At 40.6% G+C, this 17,864-nt stretch overlaps 1 protein-coding gene across 10 annotated transcripts in view; it reads right to left on the bottom strand.

The window, feature by feature from the left end:
- Window positions 1–758: 758 nt before the first annotated feature.
- The window catches only part of LOC118511789 (neuroguidin), a 36,149-nt gene continuing 19,043 nt past the window's right edge, over window positions 759–17,864 (bottom strand). For all 10 annotated transcript variants that reach the window (XM_036055307.1, XM_036055313.1, XM_036055314.1 and 7 more), the window contains exons 3-5: window positions 12,317–12,545; window positions 11,146–11,829; window positions 759–10,647 (exon numbers count right to left, since the gene is read on the bottom strand). In XM_036055307.1, coding sequence (XP_035911200.1) covers window positions 10,499–10,647; window positions 11,146–11,829; window positions 12,317–12,545 — 1,062 coding nt within the window. In that variant the 3' untranslated portion in view covers window positions 759–10,498. The remainder of the gene's footprint in view (window positions 10,648–11,145; window positions 11,830–12,316; window positions 12,546–17,864) is intronic.

Raw genomic sequence — 17,864 nt, 5'->3', positions numbered from 1 at the left:
TCTTCTTTTGTTTATAATTTTCTTCTGGTTTTTTAAGATAAATGCAATCGTCAATTTTCATTCACAATCTCCAATTGTTTTGTCCGGGCAGTTTCCCAATGTGAACATTCTTCCATTTAACAAACAGTACGATTAGAAGATGTGTGTTGTTGTTCCGTTTATTAATTTCTACCTTACACTTTGCTTGTCGTTTGTGTACGTGTGCGTGTGTGTATGTGTGTTTTGCTTAAATTTTTGTATTGCGACACTTGTTTAAACTGGCCTGACAATATTTTACGCAGCTTTCGGCTCTTGCTTGCCCTGCTAAAAGGACGAAATTGGCAAAAGGGGGTTGGGAATGCAGGGGGGGAGGAGGTAAGAACAGCTGGCTGGTCCAAGCCAGGGAAAGGGTGGAAAGGGGATGGAAAAATGGGAAAGGGGAGGTTTTGGTTTCTGTAACATTATAATTCTGCCTCATGACTGACTGACTGATGCCAAGCTGAGCGGGGCTCGCGCAGTACAGTTTTTTCTTCAAAAATTGACCAAACGTGTTTTGCCGTTTTTTACTTTGTGTGAATAGTTGATAGTTTAATGGTTTTTGTTTGTTATTTTTTTGTTCTCCGCGTTTTTTCTTTCTCTCTCTCTCTCTCTTAGCTGCTTTTGCAACAGTGACGATCCGTCGTTTATTACTAAAACGCACTACATTGATTTGAGACTTTTATAGTATGTTTTGGTTGTTGGTTTGTTTGTTTTTGCTTCCGTTTTTTTGTTTTGTTTTGTTTTGGAGAATGTTTGATAAAGTATAGTAATTTTTTAGTTTTGCTTTTTCTTAAATTTAGCCAAATATATTAGATTTTTATATTTTATGTTTTTTTTTTGGTTTTGCTTTTAGTAAGTGCGTTCGATAGCGCCATTTCCATTAATGTTGTATATCTCTAGGGTCAAAACGTGTACGGTGTTATATCGTGTAACTTTTTGATTCTCGCACCCAAATCACGCTCCGCTTTTACTCGCTTGCCGTTCGATACAGGTTTTTGTTTGTTGGTTTTTGCATGTGTTCTAGGTATGTTTTGCCTGGATACTTTCTCTCTTACTCTCTCTCTCTTTCTTCCTCTTTACCTTTGATTTTTGCCTCAATGTGTTAAATGTTAAATAAAATTTATTCCGTACTTTAAAGATGTTTTTTCACTTTTGTTTTGCAATTTGCAAATTTTTCATTCTCAAATCCGCTTTTCTTCCTTTCCTTCACTCAAGCTCGTTCACACCTTCCTTTTTGTTTCCGTTCACGAGGCGCTATTTATTTTTAGTTTTATTTTTGGGCAATGGTAGATTGTTTTTTTCTTCGGTTGTTTGCTGGATGCTTGGTAAAACAATTGTGTGGCCAGTCTATTGTTTCGTTTCGTTTGGCGTCGTATGACGATGTAGTTGTCGGGCAATATTGTTGTGTTCGAAAGATTGGTTCTGTTACACACGGAAACTGTAACATTATACTGTTACTGTTTATCCTGAACTAGATAGTAAAAGGAAAGAAACCAAACTAAACTGCGTTGTGTGCTAACAAACAAATCAAAACGAAAACCATTAGTAAAGTGTACAGTAAAACACAACAACAACAATAGAGGTGCGACAATCGCACTAAAGTAAGACTGATTCTCTTCTGCAAATCCGCTACTCTCCCACCAAAAACTCCATTATCTCCTCCTCCCGTCCCTATCTGTGTATAAATATAAGATGTGATTTTTTTGTTTTAAATTCTTTCTGTTCTCTATTTGTAGTTTGTTGTTTGGTTTGCTTTAGCTGATCTGTTTATGTTTTTGTTTTTTTTTATTTCTCTTTTCGGTTGCTTTAAGTAATTGTTTTGTTTCTTTTTTACCCCCGTTTTTTCTCTCTCTCTCTCTGTCACCTCTGTTTATTTTTCCCCCAATCCCCCTCTTTTTTTTTGCTCTTTTGTTACTTCGTTTACTTCCGCGTGCTTGCTTTGTTTATTTGATTATTAAAAAATTAATTTAAGTGTTTCACGGTTTAGCTTTATTACTTTTGTATAATCGAAGGCAATATCAAGGTATTAATCATCTCGCTTTACCCATCTAACATACCCATATCTTCATGCGCATTCACCTCCAACTTAACGTTTATATCGTTTTTTGTCGCTCTGTTTGGTTTTCTTCTTTGCTTTCCTCTTCTTTTTCACCTCACTTATGAGTTTAGTGTAGTCTATTAATATAGTCGAACTGTGTACGTTGCGATTTTATACAAATATTCCCATTTATAGAAGCTGGTAGCGAATTTTCTGTTGCCGCTCCCCCTCAAATCCGACTCGCATACGATCACTGGCGATTACACGGTCTTCAGCCATTACACCCGGTTACCACCACAGAATACAAGCATTCGCCCCCAATCATTCAAACGTGAGCGGTCCCGAACAAATGGTCCACCAAATAGTGCTCCGGATCAGTTTCGAAATTGGTAATCCAATTTTAGCTCTGACCAACCCACCGCACCGACCGACCGTTCGCTCGTGCAGCTTTAGTTGAGGCCAGCCATAATTGGTCAACTTGGAGGATGGTGTGTCGAATTGAATTAACCTTAGCCTGCAGACTGGCAATCGCCAGTGATCATATTATCCCAAAAACCGCCCCGCTTCGCTTCGCGTTTCAAAACCATATTGGCACCCTGTGTACTGCTTCTTTCCTTTGCTTCCTCCACGAACTCACTCAATTGTGCCATTTGCGGCGCGTCATCTTGTTTTAACGTAACTAATTACACATCACACCTCCTCTCCTCGCTCGGTTAAGTATGAAGTCCCCCGATACACCGTTTTGTATTTTCACCGGTATAGTTTAAGCTCTCTTTCATATATTTATTTCTCCTTCCTGCCTCCTCCTTTTTCATTTCTTTTTTCCAGCATCAGCTTTATGCTTCTCGGTCAGATTGAACTGTACCGACGGACTACAGTGTTCCATGTTGTGTTCAATTGTCTCCTTAAGGGTGATTTTTTTTTCTCTCTCTGCTCCTTCCTCCATCGTGTTACATCGTGTTTGTTGATTATAGTTTTTGTTCTGGTTTCTTCTCTTTATACCGCTTTTTGAATTTTGAATTTTGATTCCTTTTTTATGCAATTTTTCTTCCTTCAATTTTTTTTTTGTTTTTCTCTTGTTTTCCTTTTTTCGATAAGGAAATGTTATTTAGTTATTCTTTTATATGTTTTAAATTTAGAATGTTCTTTGTTTCCGAAAGATTTGTTTCGTTTTTTTACGTTTTAGTTTTCCCAAACAACTTCTCGTTTTCAGTTTCTCTTAATTGTTATTTATAGGTCAAATTTTAAGATTTCCATGCAATGGTAAATTATTTTCTTTTCCAAAATATTTTTTTCATGCCAAAATGTTAAGCCAAAAAAATTTACTTTTTATCAAACAAAACTTACATTACCGTACACGCAATGGAGGAAAGCAAAGATGCAAATTGTAAATTCCTTCTTTTTCGTTTCATTAACTTCTTTCATTTTCTCTTTCCCTCTATCTCTCTCTCTCTCTCTCTCTTACTCTCTTTCTTCATCTTCTTCTCTCTTCTGTGTTAGTGCCGCTTATGATAAGTTTCTTGCATTATATGCAAATAACTTTTGGTAACTGCAACGTGGTGGCGTTTGTGATCCCGTTCAACTTAAATGTCTGTAAAAAAACGCCTGCAACCAATCACGCAACACACAATATTTAATCTGCGAATCGTATTAAATTATCAAAAACACATTACGATTAATGGTTTTTTGCCTCAATATTGGTTATCTCAAAATGGGGATGGAAATGATAAAAGTAAAAATTATTCCCGCTCCTATCCCTTCATCTCCTCCTCCTCGCTTGCAATTACTTTTCCTCCGCAAAAGGTGCAATAATAATGGTAGTAATTTTCTATCGCTATCGTGCCCACGGATCGGTTAATGAGCGACGGCCAAAGGTTGGACACACAGCAGCAGCAGCCGGCGGTGATGGTGGTTCAAATAATCAATTCCGCAATAAAATTGACCAATGAGATAATTACGGTAACGATGCGGTTATTCTGTGTGGGGAATCGAAAGTGATCAATGGGACCGTGTTTTTAATTCGTTATGAAAACAATATGTTAAACGTGTCGAAAGCACAGGTTGACACGGTACAAAATTACGAGGATGAATGAACAGAATTGATGGTTTCTAAAAGGAGAACAAATTAACCCTTTTTTCGACTAACGAATCTTAGTTGAAAAGCTTCCAACGCGTCCTAAAAAATAAAACAAAAAATCATTAATCTCAGAGATTAATCTCATCTCTATTTTCGCTTCTCATTTCGTCAAGGGCCAAACATTCTAATCCCATTTTTTCCCACCTTCTTATATAACTATAAACCAAGCGGACAAGCGAGTTTCTTAAATTTAGCTTGTCCATTTTTTTTAACACTAAAAAATCCAAACGTTGTACCAAAAAAAAAAAACACACTCCGTAAAGTTTAAAAAATCTCATCAATTCTCAGCAGTCAAAGCCATTAGGGCGTCGTTTGACGAACATTATGCTTTGTTCTCGGTGCGCAAACAAGCAACAATCAGGATCAAAATTGTACATTACAAGAACAAAAAATAAGCAAAAACCCCAAACCTCCATCATTTTCATTCTAACACCATTCCACCTCATTATCCGAAAAGAATGAGCGCAAAAATTGTGCCTTTCTTGTGCCTTTGCCTGCTCTGCTTGCTTCCAATTGTTGACTTTTCGGGGTGTCCAGCTACGTATAATCCTTATCATGGTAAGGGAGTACCAGCGAAGAAAGGAGCCGTTCTTGATACAAACGGCAACAACAGCAACAACAAAAAAAACTCCCCGGCATCCCCAAAAATGGCCACCAAAGCGGCATAATTCACTCCACTAATCAAGTTTCGACTCAATCAAGCGAACGGTAAAGCGAAAATTGTCCTTCATTCTTTAAATCCCCATCATGCCGAACCAGCTTCCCGTGGCATCTATTAACACTTCACGCCAACCCGAGGGACAGCTTGGCTTGCCCCGGGACCCGGGGGTTTTAACCCGGGTGCCCTCGAGCTTGTGCTGTATTCACTCACAATTTGCATCACAGGGAAATTCATTTAACTTTTTTTTTATTACTTTAATGTAACACTTTCTCCCTCTTTTCCATATCCCAACTGTGGTCAGAATTCGAATCGGTATCGTACTTTTTTTGTTGTAAATTAAATGTTACAAATTTATCTCCCTCTCACTCTATCGACTTTTTTTTTGTTGTCTTCACGCACATTTAAATTTAATTTTTGTGAAAGCAATTTTTTTTGGTTGTTGCTATTATGCATTAAATTTCGATTCACATTCATGCCGATTGTTGAGTGAACCGTAAGCGTGCGAACCGGACAGCGAAGGTCCGCTCCGGTCCAGCGATTCGGCGCTGCCAATCGACCGTATCGATATCCGGGGAATATTCACGCTGCGTTACGCTTCATTTGACAAACGTTCGCTGATTAACGCCGTTGGTCGAGGATGGAAAATGAAAATTAAGAAGCAAACACACACAAAAAAAATGGCATCAGCGAACCGTTCGTTCCTGAAGAGCACGAACCTGAACAAACACCCACGGGAACACAAAATATGACACGCGCGGCCCCTGATTGAATGGGAGCTATGAGGGGAACCGAAAATAAATATTAAGCCCACCCCTTTTTATCGGAACAGAAGCGTTAATGTTGCGTTGGTGTGTTTTATCTGCACCGGAACCGATGCCGGTGGAACGTTCGCGATCCAATGCAAATATTTGCATTTTATAGATAACATTTTCCTAGCACGATATGAGATGTTGAATGAAGGACTAATTAAAAGTAGAAGATGGAAGATAACATTGCCCATTGCTTGGGATCTTGTCTCCTGTATATTTTACAGAGCTGCACCACATCTATCCGCAGTAAAATGCATAAACCTGCCCATGTCCAACCTGCCGGCTCTGATAGATACAAACTTATTGATATTAATTTATTTAATTGAAAAAAAAACTATCCTCGATCGTTTTCCTTTTAATTTTAATCTATAATAATTTAAGCTTAATTTTTGGGTAAAATATCATCATTCGTCTCGAAAGGGAAAGAAGTATACGCAATTTAAAAACGGTTGCTTACTACACGCAAAACATGCTGAAAGGTAGGTTAATTCAATTACACGCTTCACAATTTATGCTAACTTTAATAAGAGAACTTTAAACTATGGCTTAAAACCCGCTATCGGATGCTAACAAACAAACAGTGGACAAAACCGGAAAAGCCGCACCCGAAAAAGAGAAAACAAAAACCGGGCGCACAAACACAAACTTGCGCAAAAAACTAGAACATTTGCTTGAGATATACTCAACAAATCGAAAGAGTGTTGTGTGGGTGTGTATGAGGTGAGACATTTGACAAATGTCGGACCGACATTTGCTTTGATTTCCCGTTTTCCCGTATCTGATAGACCGAATTTTGGTAAATTTTGAATTTTACGCTTTTCGAATGAATTTCCCCCAATCGGTGCCGTGCGTAAGCAGATTAGCTCCAGATGAATAGTTATTACAGCTGGTTCGAAATCTGCCTGCCTTGCGCGAGGGGGAAAACACATATTGTGTGGAATTATTTTCAATTTTGGATTTAAATTTTGGATCTCAAACATTTTTGAGGCATTCATTGGTCCTTCCTTAACGTCTAAAAACACATAATGGCCGCCCCTGAAGAGAGGGCGCAAAAACCACGGATTAGCCGATTAGCGGTCCGAAAGTGGTAATGCTAAAACTACGATACGATTACATGTTCCAAACGCTTGCCAAACGCTTTCCTTTTTTTGTTTTTGTTTGCTTCATTCACACCTGCCTACTGCCTCGTAACGTCCTCATCACGCGTCTCTTACACCACCTGCCATGTGTCTGTTTTGTTTTGTAATTAACCGAAAAGGGTTGCGCCGAACGTGGAGAGCTTTAAATTATAATTATAAATTGCATGCCATTGCATCAATATTAATCAGATCATTGCGCTTGTAATTCCGTTCGGGTGCAGGGAAATTTATTCATTGGGTTCCCTTCCGTGCGCTGCCATCGGACGGCCATGCACCAATCGTGTGCATCAGGTTTTTTTTTCGAACGTTGCGCCTCCTGTTGTGTGCCATTAACCGTCCATTGTTACAACATTATTTGTCGCTTTCGATTTGCGGGATTCATTTGCACAATAATGCAACAATTAGCTCGCTCGATCTGCCTGCGAGCTCTTCAACATGCTGCATACTGCTAGGGTCTTCCCAAGCATTTACCGACCAGTGAACGGTTAAAATGGGCTACATTTAGCAAGCAGGTAGTATATAATTGATGTGGGGCAGATGAGATAGGTGTAAGAAATGCTTTTTCCACCAACGATGATGATTAATTGATTGGGCACGCACAGGACACCGTATGGTACTTGCGGGCAATGGCCCATCCCCCCATCGAGAGCATGAATTGGCACAAAGGATGTTCCGGCGTGGTAGACAATTATTATGCATCTGTGTTTTCCCCGTTGCTCTCGATTAGCACAAATTGAACAACTATTTTTGGGGCGCATATCTGCATGCTTTGCTATTTGCTGGGGCTCTTTGGTTGTCTGGCACGCGCTCTCCAATTGATCAGCAATCCTTTCCATTCCCTGAACGAATCGAAACAAGCCCTTGCATTGATATGTTTGTTCGCGCGCAATTATTCATTAATTAATTAAATTAATGAATTTACCTTCGCACCCACACGCAGACGGACACGTCGCTAGGTAGCCGGATGCGGATGCAAACGGGCTGATAGAGAGCACACATGCTCAGCGCTGTTTGATTGATTTTATGACCGACCGATAGTTCTTTGATGGTGCTCCATCTGTGGCACCACCATAATGACACGCGCGCAATAAATTTAAATATAATTTAAATTAAAGCAAAAAACCACCATTCATACCCACATAAACGATTTCCCCCCTGATGAAAACAATAGAAAAATGCATGTTGGCATATTTTGATTGTAATGCAATGTGCGATAATTAATTAAATAATTGGCAATTACCAAATCATCCCGTCTAAATAAACCTAAATCATTTTTTGTCGAAGCAAATAAAACAATAAAAATCGCCCACTGGTGGTAGGAATAATTAAAAATTAAAGTAAACCTTTTAATGAACTTAAAAATAAAAAAAAAATACTAACATAAATCTAATCTTAAACTTTATTTAATAATTGAAATGTATAAACATAATGTAATGCATTAAAGAACAGATAAGCGATATAGGTAAACATGGAACAATTCAAATCCATTCATTCAACGTAATAAGAACAAAAATTTGAAGAAAATGTAACAACCAAACATACTCAATCATATAAAGTCGGAAACTATTAGTGCTGTAGAACGGAAACGTAAATCATCGAAAACCAACCGACTTTCATTAAGAAAACAGACAGTATCAGAGATGCGGAGGGCATAGAAAAAAAAACAGATAAAGAAAATAACATTTCCATAATCTTAATGCCTTATTAAAGCAGCTCTTTTTGATACACACTTCTGTTTTTTTTTCTTCTGCTTATTTGTTACGCCTTACACGCATTTGCTATGCGTCCTTTTTTAACTCGTTACTCATTCGTTACTTTTTTTCTTTTTTTCACTTAAAGTTTAATCCCTCCTAGCTCGTTCATCGTTTCCTTCAACCGGGCGTTCGTGTTCGGCGTTTGCTTGAGGTTTGGTTTCTTGTTGCTATGCTTTTTGTGGATCTGTCGTTATGTGAACGTGTCCCGTGCGCACTGCTACCGACGGGACACCCGGTTAGAAATAGACCTTCGTTTGTGTTGCGTTAAAGTTAAATCATTCTAAAACATCAAACAAAAATTAACCCTCCCATAAACACTTCGCAGCCGTTGCGCCTGGTAGCTATCGTTGAGTAAAAAGTTGTATATAAGTGCTGCTACAGCAAACCAGTCCAATTGATAAACCTCTCTTTGCGTTATAGTTTTGTTTTTCTTCCCTGTCTCTGGTATGGAAAAAATGTTCTTGTCCCGTTCGTTCTTCCTATCCATTTACTTTCTTCTTGGTTTTGTTCTGGTCATTCCGTTTTTTATCTGATTCCATTCCTTTTATACCATTTTCTCTTCTGATTAGAATTTGTTCTTTTACTTTTCTTTATTCCATCAATAACTCATCTCCGCTCATTCTATGCTTTGTTATAGGTCCTTTGCTTCTCGATCTTTTACTCCTATCTGGGTAGGTCCTGTGTTCGGTAATGTTCCGTATTTTAGCGTGCTAAACTCTTATAAGAAATCTCTTTCCTTACGTACTGTTATAGAAAAAGGCAACAATATGGTTAATCTTATTTTAACATCAGCTTTCTACCACTCGTTTCGGTACATCCCACCATCCCACCCTGCTTCGCTTGCTGCTAACAATTGTATCTCTTGCTAAGGATGTACACCTACCAGCCTGTCTGCCAGCCACGCTTGTATCTATCACCTCACACACTGAATTGTATTTGTATTCATGCTAGAAAACAACATAAAGGTTTATCTCTTTTTTCATATCATTTAACTATGCTCAGTTTTATTGTTGTTGTTCGTTTTGCATATTTCTATTATACATTTTAGTTCCATTTTGTTACATAACTAGGTAGGTTTTGTATATTTTGCTTCTCGAAAACGAACGCCCAACGAAGGAAAGAATAACGAATGTACGTGGTTAAAAGAAACTAAGGCATGTCCCGCCACTGCTTATGCCCACCTTTCAAAATTATTTGCTTGGCTGTAGTATTTCAGCGCGGTTCTATTTTTTGTATGTTTGTATTCCGTTATTTGGTTCAGTTTGTGATCCGGTATGTTACTTCTGTTTCACTTGTTATTGTTGCGTTGTTATTATCAAACAAACAAAAATTGGAAGAAAAAATATTCTCTTATAAATATATTATAAAAGGCTTCTCTTGTAACGTTACGTGTTTGTAGTGTGCTTTGTTGATTCTTTACATCTGCTTACATTATACGCGCCGCCATTCCTTTTGCTTTATTATTTTGTGTTTCTTTTCGCGTTCTACCGTATTTTGTTTTGAGAAAGTAATATTAAAGATAACAGAAGGTCTTCCCTTGTATCCTGTATGTATTGAAGAACTTATTTTTTTATATAATCAAATGAAAAGAATCTAAATTAAACAATTTTTTTGAATGTTAACGATACTCAGAAGCGAAAAAAATACTACTTAACTTTCGTTCACGAAGTTAACAAAAACAAATTGATACACTCGATCAAATGTATAACTGAAGTACACAATCCATTTGAAAACAAAGCTAAAACGGTAGAACCTAAACAAAGGAACAACTACCAACAGTACAGTAGTACTCTGCTATCCACCGTTGACTGCTGACGCTTTCCTTTTTCCTTCTCGAGTTATTTGTTTTGATGATTTAGAAGGCGTCTTCAAAATCGAACTTATGCGCTGTTGTTTTGTTTTTATTCTGTTTACCGCACTACTATCGCCCACGTGGAAAGACTTAACGGAAGCGACGTTTCTTACCGTGTTTTTTGTTCACTTTACCGGCCTTACGTTTTTTGCCACCGCTACCACCCGTAGACGTTGAAGGATAATCCTCGTTGAGCACGCTTATATCGGTAAAGCTGGTCAGCTCGTCGCCCAATGAAGCTGAAATTGAAGAGTAAAAGGATTCATTAACTACCCAGATACATTCGATTCTAAATAATAAATATGTTAATAAATTTAAACTTATTTTGAACTCTATGAAAAGTTTCAGTTGAAAGTTGCTTTCGTAGTAAAGCTTTCAAACGAAATTCTTCACGAGCTTTTGATTTATCCTCCGAGAGCTTTCAAGGCTATGTGACATCTGGCGTGTTGCGCAACATTGTAGGCATGTTGCACGCAATTTTAAAAATTCAGCTTTAAAAGTTTGTTAAATAACCGTTGTTTTCATTATAAGAGTAATTCTTTTTAATAACGAAGTTTAAAAGAGGATAATTCAAATGGAAAATACATATTTTGTACCAATTAATCCAATAAGATAATTTTTATCGGTAACTAATTAAAAATTCAAAAATTCGGACTTCTGCATCTTTGTTATTTTACAGCAGGGCAAACAAAAAATAAACGAGCTTGTAAATAACAAAACAAAACGTAGCAACTTACCAAGCGTTGTTAGCTTCCTGCTGCGGTGTTTGTCCGCTTTCGTAACCGGAAGGCGCGTAAGATACGTCTCCTCATACTCCTCCCGCTCACGCTCGCGTCGGGATAGTATTTGCTGCGCACGGGAACTGCTGGACAGCTCGACCGGCGTATCCAGATACTCGTCCTTCAGATCCTGTATCAGTGACGAGCCGAGAGCACGCTTTTTTGCTCGCTCCAGCTGCTTTCGGGCCCGATCCGCCTTCGTGTCTTCCTCGTAAGGCATCGATGTCAGTTTCGGTGGTACGTACACGTCCGACTTGCTGCGACGCGCTGCACCGTCCTCCTCATCACGGCCAGCAGCTGCACCTCCCTTTTTGGCCGCTTCCTTGGCACGCTTCAGCTTCAGCATCACCGTGGCGGAGCTGTCCGATTCGGCACCATCGTCCGTATCGGGACCACCCTCACCAGCGGCCGTACTGCCCGTGCCCGCTTCTTCACCCGGTGCCGGCATCTGTGGCATTAGGTTGGCCGGGTTTGCACGGAACGCGGTTGGGTCGGTGGTGCCCGTACTGCTGCCTGTAACTGCCGTCTTTACCAGCTTGTCGATCTGATAGCGCAGTTTGTAGTCGATGGGTCGGATCTTTTCCAGCACGGTTCGTATTTCAATCAATCGGTCGATCGATGGATCCTTCTCGATTCGGTGTCCTGGGGAGAGTTTCGAAATTGGAAACAGATGAAAATGTGTAACAATGTGAGCTTTTTCGCAATCAACGTTGTAACGTAAAAAAATCTGTGCAATATTTGAAAATAGGAGCCTAAGCCATAAACAAACTTTTTTCGAAAGCAGAAAAATAATTTAAACATTTTATGATTTTTATTTTATTTTATAAACCTGATCAGCCAGAAAGAAGAGCCTGTTTGTGAAGGTGTTTAACTGCAACATTTTCGGTTATAAAAAAAATCGTTCATTGGTCTTGCTGGGTTTATAATGGTTGTATAGATTCCTGACCATAATATGCCATATTTAATTCGGACCACAGTTTTAACATATTGTTTTATTGATTCAATCAAGCAAAGCTCATTGTTAAAATTTGCACAAAATAATTAATGAAGAAGCCAAAAGAAGCCTTTTATGAACTAAATGAATACAAAAAGCAATATCAATTGTTATGATCAACCCGCATTTACTTACCGGAGCATTTGCGCAGCACCACGTACGTCAGATTGATGAGATAGTTCAGCAGCATGTGGTACTTGATTTCGAGAAAGTTTAGCCCATACTCGGTCGACAGCTCGCCAGTTTTTACCCGTTGCAGCATATTGCCCACCAGATCGGATACCTGCTTGAAGTTGTTGTTCATTTCGTCTAGCAATCGCAACGCCTGCGGCAGATCCGGCTGAATGTCATACTCGTCTAGTGCCTGTGTGCAAAAAACAAAAAGGAAACGTTAGACCGGAAACATGTTGAAGCTGTTTTTTCGTGTTTGGTTTTATTTCACTTTAAAATCATAAAATACCCCATCAATACATCCATCGCTCGTTCGACCGATGAGTGTGTTAGAATATATGAGCAAGCTTCAGGTGAGCTACGCTTCAGTGTCGACCCCTGCAAGGAAGGCAAACTTTGAATGAACTCTTCGTCCTCCGGACGCCATTAATCGTGAATGGGATACCTTTGCCGACTCGGTACAGACTCTCGCAACTCTAAAACCCCCTCGGTGACATTGCCAATCTCGTTCGCTCGCTAGGCAAAAAACTGTGCACCGTCGTCCCGAAAAGGTTCCGCGCGCACGATATGTGCACGATTCGCGTTTTTCGATATTAATATCAATATCAATCAAACATGCCGATCGGGCACTTCAAAAACTTTCACCCCAGGCAGACTACTGGGCGGACGGAAGCGGTTTATCCACGACTTTTTTTTCTCTACATCTCTTCAACACACACTCAATCCATTTCGTACGGTTCAAAGCATTCTTCTTTCCGGTATTAGGCGTTTCGGGTGCAGAAAATCCACTCTTTTACCCTACGCGCTCCGGTCAGTTTCATTCCGCGGTTCGTACAGCGGACCTAGAACGACGATGCATATTTTACGCTTCAACGGGCTGGCTTCTCTCAGGCATTTGCTTTTTTTGCTGCCTTTGTTCTGTCGAGCTCTCGTTCGATCTAGGAAGACCGGCAAGAAAACCGGGCTACTGTACACTATTACCCTTTCAACGTGCGTTGGAAATAAATTCGTTTCAATCGTTTATTTTCGTCCCGTTTAAATTATGAAATGCGCGTCCATACACATCTCCCCGAGAACGTTGGATCGGAAGCTTTTGGTTAGAGGCACACACAAAAAAGGGGGAACTTGCGTCCCTTTTTTCGCTTTTGCTTTGGTTCGATTCCGGGGTTGCAGAGAGAACTGCACGCCGGCAAAACATAATGCACCTCACAACACCGCATAGGATAGGTGGCGCACATATTGGTTGGCGTTTGCCAAGCCATGCTTTTACTACCACCATCACGGAGCGAACCACGCTTTTTACGCTTTACTTCAAACGATCTGCTGCTTTGTGCATGAGTTCGCGATCTACTAATTCACACGCGGTTTGGTGAGCAGCAGCAGCATTAAATTAAAAGGCATCCACTAATTGCAAAGCGAGCAAAACGCGGGAATCATTTGACATGGGAGACCCTCGACGCCCCGGGTTTTACCCACTCACAATTTTCTCTTTCATTATTGAGACTTGGATTAGTATGTGTGTGGATGGTTTTTTCTTTATTCAGTCAGTAGATTTTTTTTCTGCACCCGTATGTGATGGAAAATTTTATACACTCTAGCACCATTAGCATCAGGTTCTCGCTGCAGAGGATGATACTTGGCGACCGCAATAATAAATCCTAGCCCGCCAGATAACTAGGTAGAAGCGATTTCCGCCACGCCACACGCACTCTCTTGGTCGTTCCCTTGCTGATGTTTTAATACAAAACGCAACTGTCGAACGCATCAATACATTTGGTCGGGTTAAAACGGATCTATTTACAGGGGATTTATGGTTTCTGGTAGAATGGGATTTTAAATTAAAAAATATATATCCATATGTACAAACACACACGCAAGGTCCACCCGCGGGAATATAAAACAAGGATAGCGTTATGTTGTAGCAGTAGTACCGCAAGGGAAAAAAACTGAGCCTCCCCCCTCAAAAGCCATCTCCCACACAATTTTCATCCTGACACCCATTTGTACATACAGATCCAAATGCCATACATCAACTCTCTCGATATTTTTCGATATTATTTTTTTTCCTTCAAAACTAAAATATAGAAAGCAAATCCCGGGACACATCAGGGCATGTTCGGTCGGAAAACTGTGGGATCCCCAAATTTGCTCCGTTTCGCGCAAATAAAAGTAAAATATATGACGGTTCCAATTTTAAAATATAAATTCGCCTTCCTGCCTACTTTCCCGCTTGTGTCCTGCTCTCATAGAGAATTCGCGAAACAAAAAAAAAATCTCCAAATAACCATAAAAAGGGGATGCACACACACATATACATACAGGTCGGTTGGTCGGGAAAATGAAAAGAGGCAAATAGGGGGACAGGACATTCGCGAATCGACGTCCAAGCGCGACTGGACTCTCTCGCGCGCGTACATAGCCATGTATTGTGCTGGTCCCTGTTCTCCACCCAAATCTCTCACACCGCGTGGGATCGTGATTCGATCAGTACGGAAAGCATCGAAAATGTGCGCCCCAACCCCACTCCCACCTTCTCCCACCCAAACATAGAGGAAGGTGAGGCGCTATTATTGATTTATTTCCATTCATTTCGGGATACATTTCTTCCAACCTCTTGACCATATCCCACCAGTGGTACGAACCAAACAACGTGGGAATGAGAGTAAAAAAGGATACTGATCTGATTTTTTTTATGTTCTCTCCATCACCCGCCCCGTAACCATGCATGTATGTGTGTTTACGTATGTTGGCTAGCTGGCTGACTGGGGTTGAGCCGCTTTTCCAATTATCCTCAAATATATACACCGTCAGCAGGAAGCATCGCCTCTCCGTACGGCGAGCGCACATACACGAGCCGTGAATCACACACACACACGCGCTAACTGGAGGTTTTCCTCCCATAGAAGACCGCAAAGTGAAACGCACGTCCAGAATAATTCCGGTGCCCGGGCCGGCAAGTACCGGGCACTGAATCCCGTATACGGTGGTGGTCGAAATATTGGAACATCGACACGAAATGGAACAACAACCGTAGGACGACGGTCAGATGAAGCCGTCCTTCTCCCTACCACCTCCGCTGGTAAATGGCTAGTGTGGATGGCTTTTTTTCTCTTTCGTTGATACGCTGGACGATCCTCGCGAACGCGAAACGCGCGTAGCCGAGGACGATGTACCGCCGCGTACGGGATGCAAACGTGCCAGCGTTTGTGTCCGGGTTTGTCCGCTGTTGGGAAGCTTCATACAATCCGGATTGGTTTCTGTTCCAAGAAAAGCGAAACCCGGTGGTGGTCACACAAGTGTTCCATTCCATGGCGGTTGCAATAGCAATTCCGCTCGGCGGACACATGCCACGCTCCAGAAGCACAGCACACGCACCTTTAACAACGTAACCCACCGCATGCGCTTGATTAATTAAATTGAAGCAGTTGTTTGTGGGTTGCACAGATATTTCTTACGTGATGTGCGTATAGCATAGATGGTGGGAAATGTTCCGAGATAGTTTAAGTAGTTTGAAACGAAGAAAAAAATCATTGTTTGCAATATTATGTTTATAAAACGTTTTATTGAACGTTGGACCTAAACCATAAACTTTAGTGGGTAAAAATTGCACGGTTTTCGTTATGCATTTTGATTATTAATATTTTGCTAATTTCTTCCTATGATACGAATTTTATATTATTATGCTACTTTTTTAACTGCTCAAATATGAAACCCATTTGACCTACAAAAAAAAGATAAGATAGAGCTATTTCCGGTTTATTTTTTTAATGTTGTGATTTTTTTTAAAGGATGTTTAGTTTAAACTCTATTTTTTTCTTCTTCTCCTGATTTTTTTTCAGTATGTATGAAGAATCTTAACACTTATTGCAGATTTTATCTTCCCTCTCCGACAGCAACGAGAAACACCAGGCGTCTCCATCGAAATAAAAAATTGGTAGAAATAACCAATTTAAATTGACCAAGAATGTAATTTGTTGTTATCATTAATAAAACAAAAATGTGATTTTAAATAATTTGGAATTAAATAAAAAATTATAATTAAGGAGTATACTGCTGTGATGTCAGCGATTTAAGATAGTCTCTAAGTTGTGGTTTATACCTATTTGACGAAAGCTTCCTAGCTGTCAGCATACTAAAGAACTTTAGGGTCGATAGTTGAGGTCGAGCGAGAGTTGAGGAAAGGGTCGACAGTCGAAGATATGAAATAGAAGCACAAACACTAAATGCTACCCAACCACCTAATTCCCAAAGTTATCCTCGACTCGACGCTCAGCACATCAGCATCTTTAAGACCTTAGCACATTTGACACAGTTTCTAGACTGCGCACGGATGAGTTTGCATCGCCCGCAAAGTTCTAATTTGTAAATCGATGCAATCAATTATATCATCCGTAGCTACGGATCCGCATCCCGAACAGGACGGATGAAGCCGTGTGCCATATCCGCTTTCCAAGCATTAATTGTGCGCCCGCCGTCCGTTCGACGGTATTCCATCTTGAACAAAAGGTGAGATCATGATCGAAATCTATAAGCACGACGGAGCGATGGACAAGCATCTTTTGGCCGGGTCCGAACGGGTGTACATTACCGCATTACGAATGATACAGAACATATGAAATGACCGCCCGGAACGGGAAGCTATGCGCTACAGTCATTCGTTCACCGCCAAACGGTTCGATGCAACCTGAAGCACCCCGGCGAGGCTGCGGTGCATAAAGAGTCTCTCCGTTTTCGTTACCTCACTACGTTCCTGATCCATTCGCTCTCGCAATATTTCATGTGCTGCAGCAGCTACAGTGCAGCAGCGCACCAAAAAGTAAAACAGGATCGGGAGCTCATCACACCCCAAAACCAGCTCAACCCGGTCCCTGCGTATGTATGTGTGTGTGTGTCTGCATCCAATAACGTTCGGCTTCCGTTCCAATTTTTTGTTTCGTCCATTATTCCGTGTGGCCGCCTTTCGGCAGCCAATCCACCTCCCCACCAATCCTACACTCATCCGTTTGATTTTGCAGCGGGTCAAACAGTAAGACCGACCGGAGGGAAAAAAACGGGTGTATAGATTTGTGCAAAACAAAGACAAACGAAGCAAGGAAAGAGAGCGGACACTCTGGAGAGGTTTTGAGGAAGAGCTAGCCTGCAAAACTCGATGATGGCAGACGACCGGGATCCTGGGGTGTACATAGCCGACCGCGCGTGAGAGCTGAAGAGAAAATTCCAAACAAAAATGCTTTTAGGATAGAAAAAGTACAACACCCTATCCATCCAAAGCTGGTAGCAATAGTGTTTCAGAATTTGTGCGAAAAAAAATGCTACGTCCTTCGTTTTCCTTTTTCGGAGCTGTTTCCTATATGTCAATCCTTCAACAATGCTCTCTCCCACGCTCTGGCAGGATTATTACCTCCTGCAGGTCTGTCCATGATCACCGTGTGTGCACGTGTGTATGTGTGTACCGGGAGGAAAGAATGGAACCGTTTGGAGGGAAAATATCAGTATTTTTCCTACTTTCCTG

The sequence above is a fragment of the Anopheles stephensi genome, chromosome 3 (assembly GCF_013141755.1).
Source record: "Anopheles stephensi strain Indian chromosome 3, UCI_ANSTEP_V1.0, whole genome shotgun sequence".
Lineage (NCBI taxonomy): Eukaryota > Metazoa > Arthropoda > Insecta > Diptera > Culicidae > Anopheles > Anopheles stephensi.
Note: the sequence above shows the minus strand (reverse complement) of the source record. Positions and strands in the feature narration are given on the sequence as shown.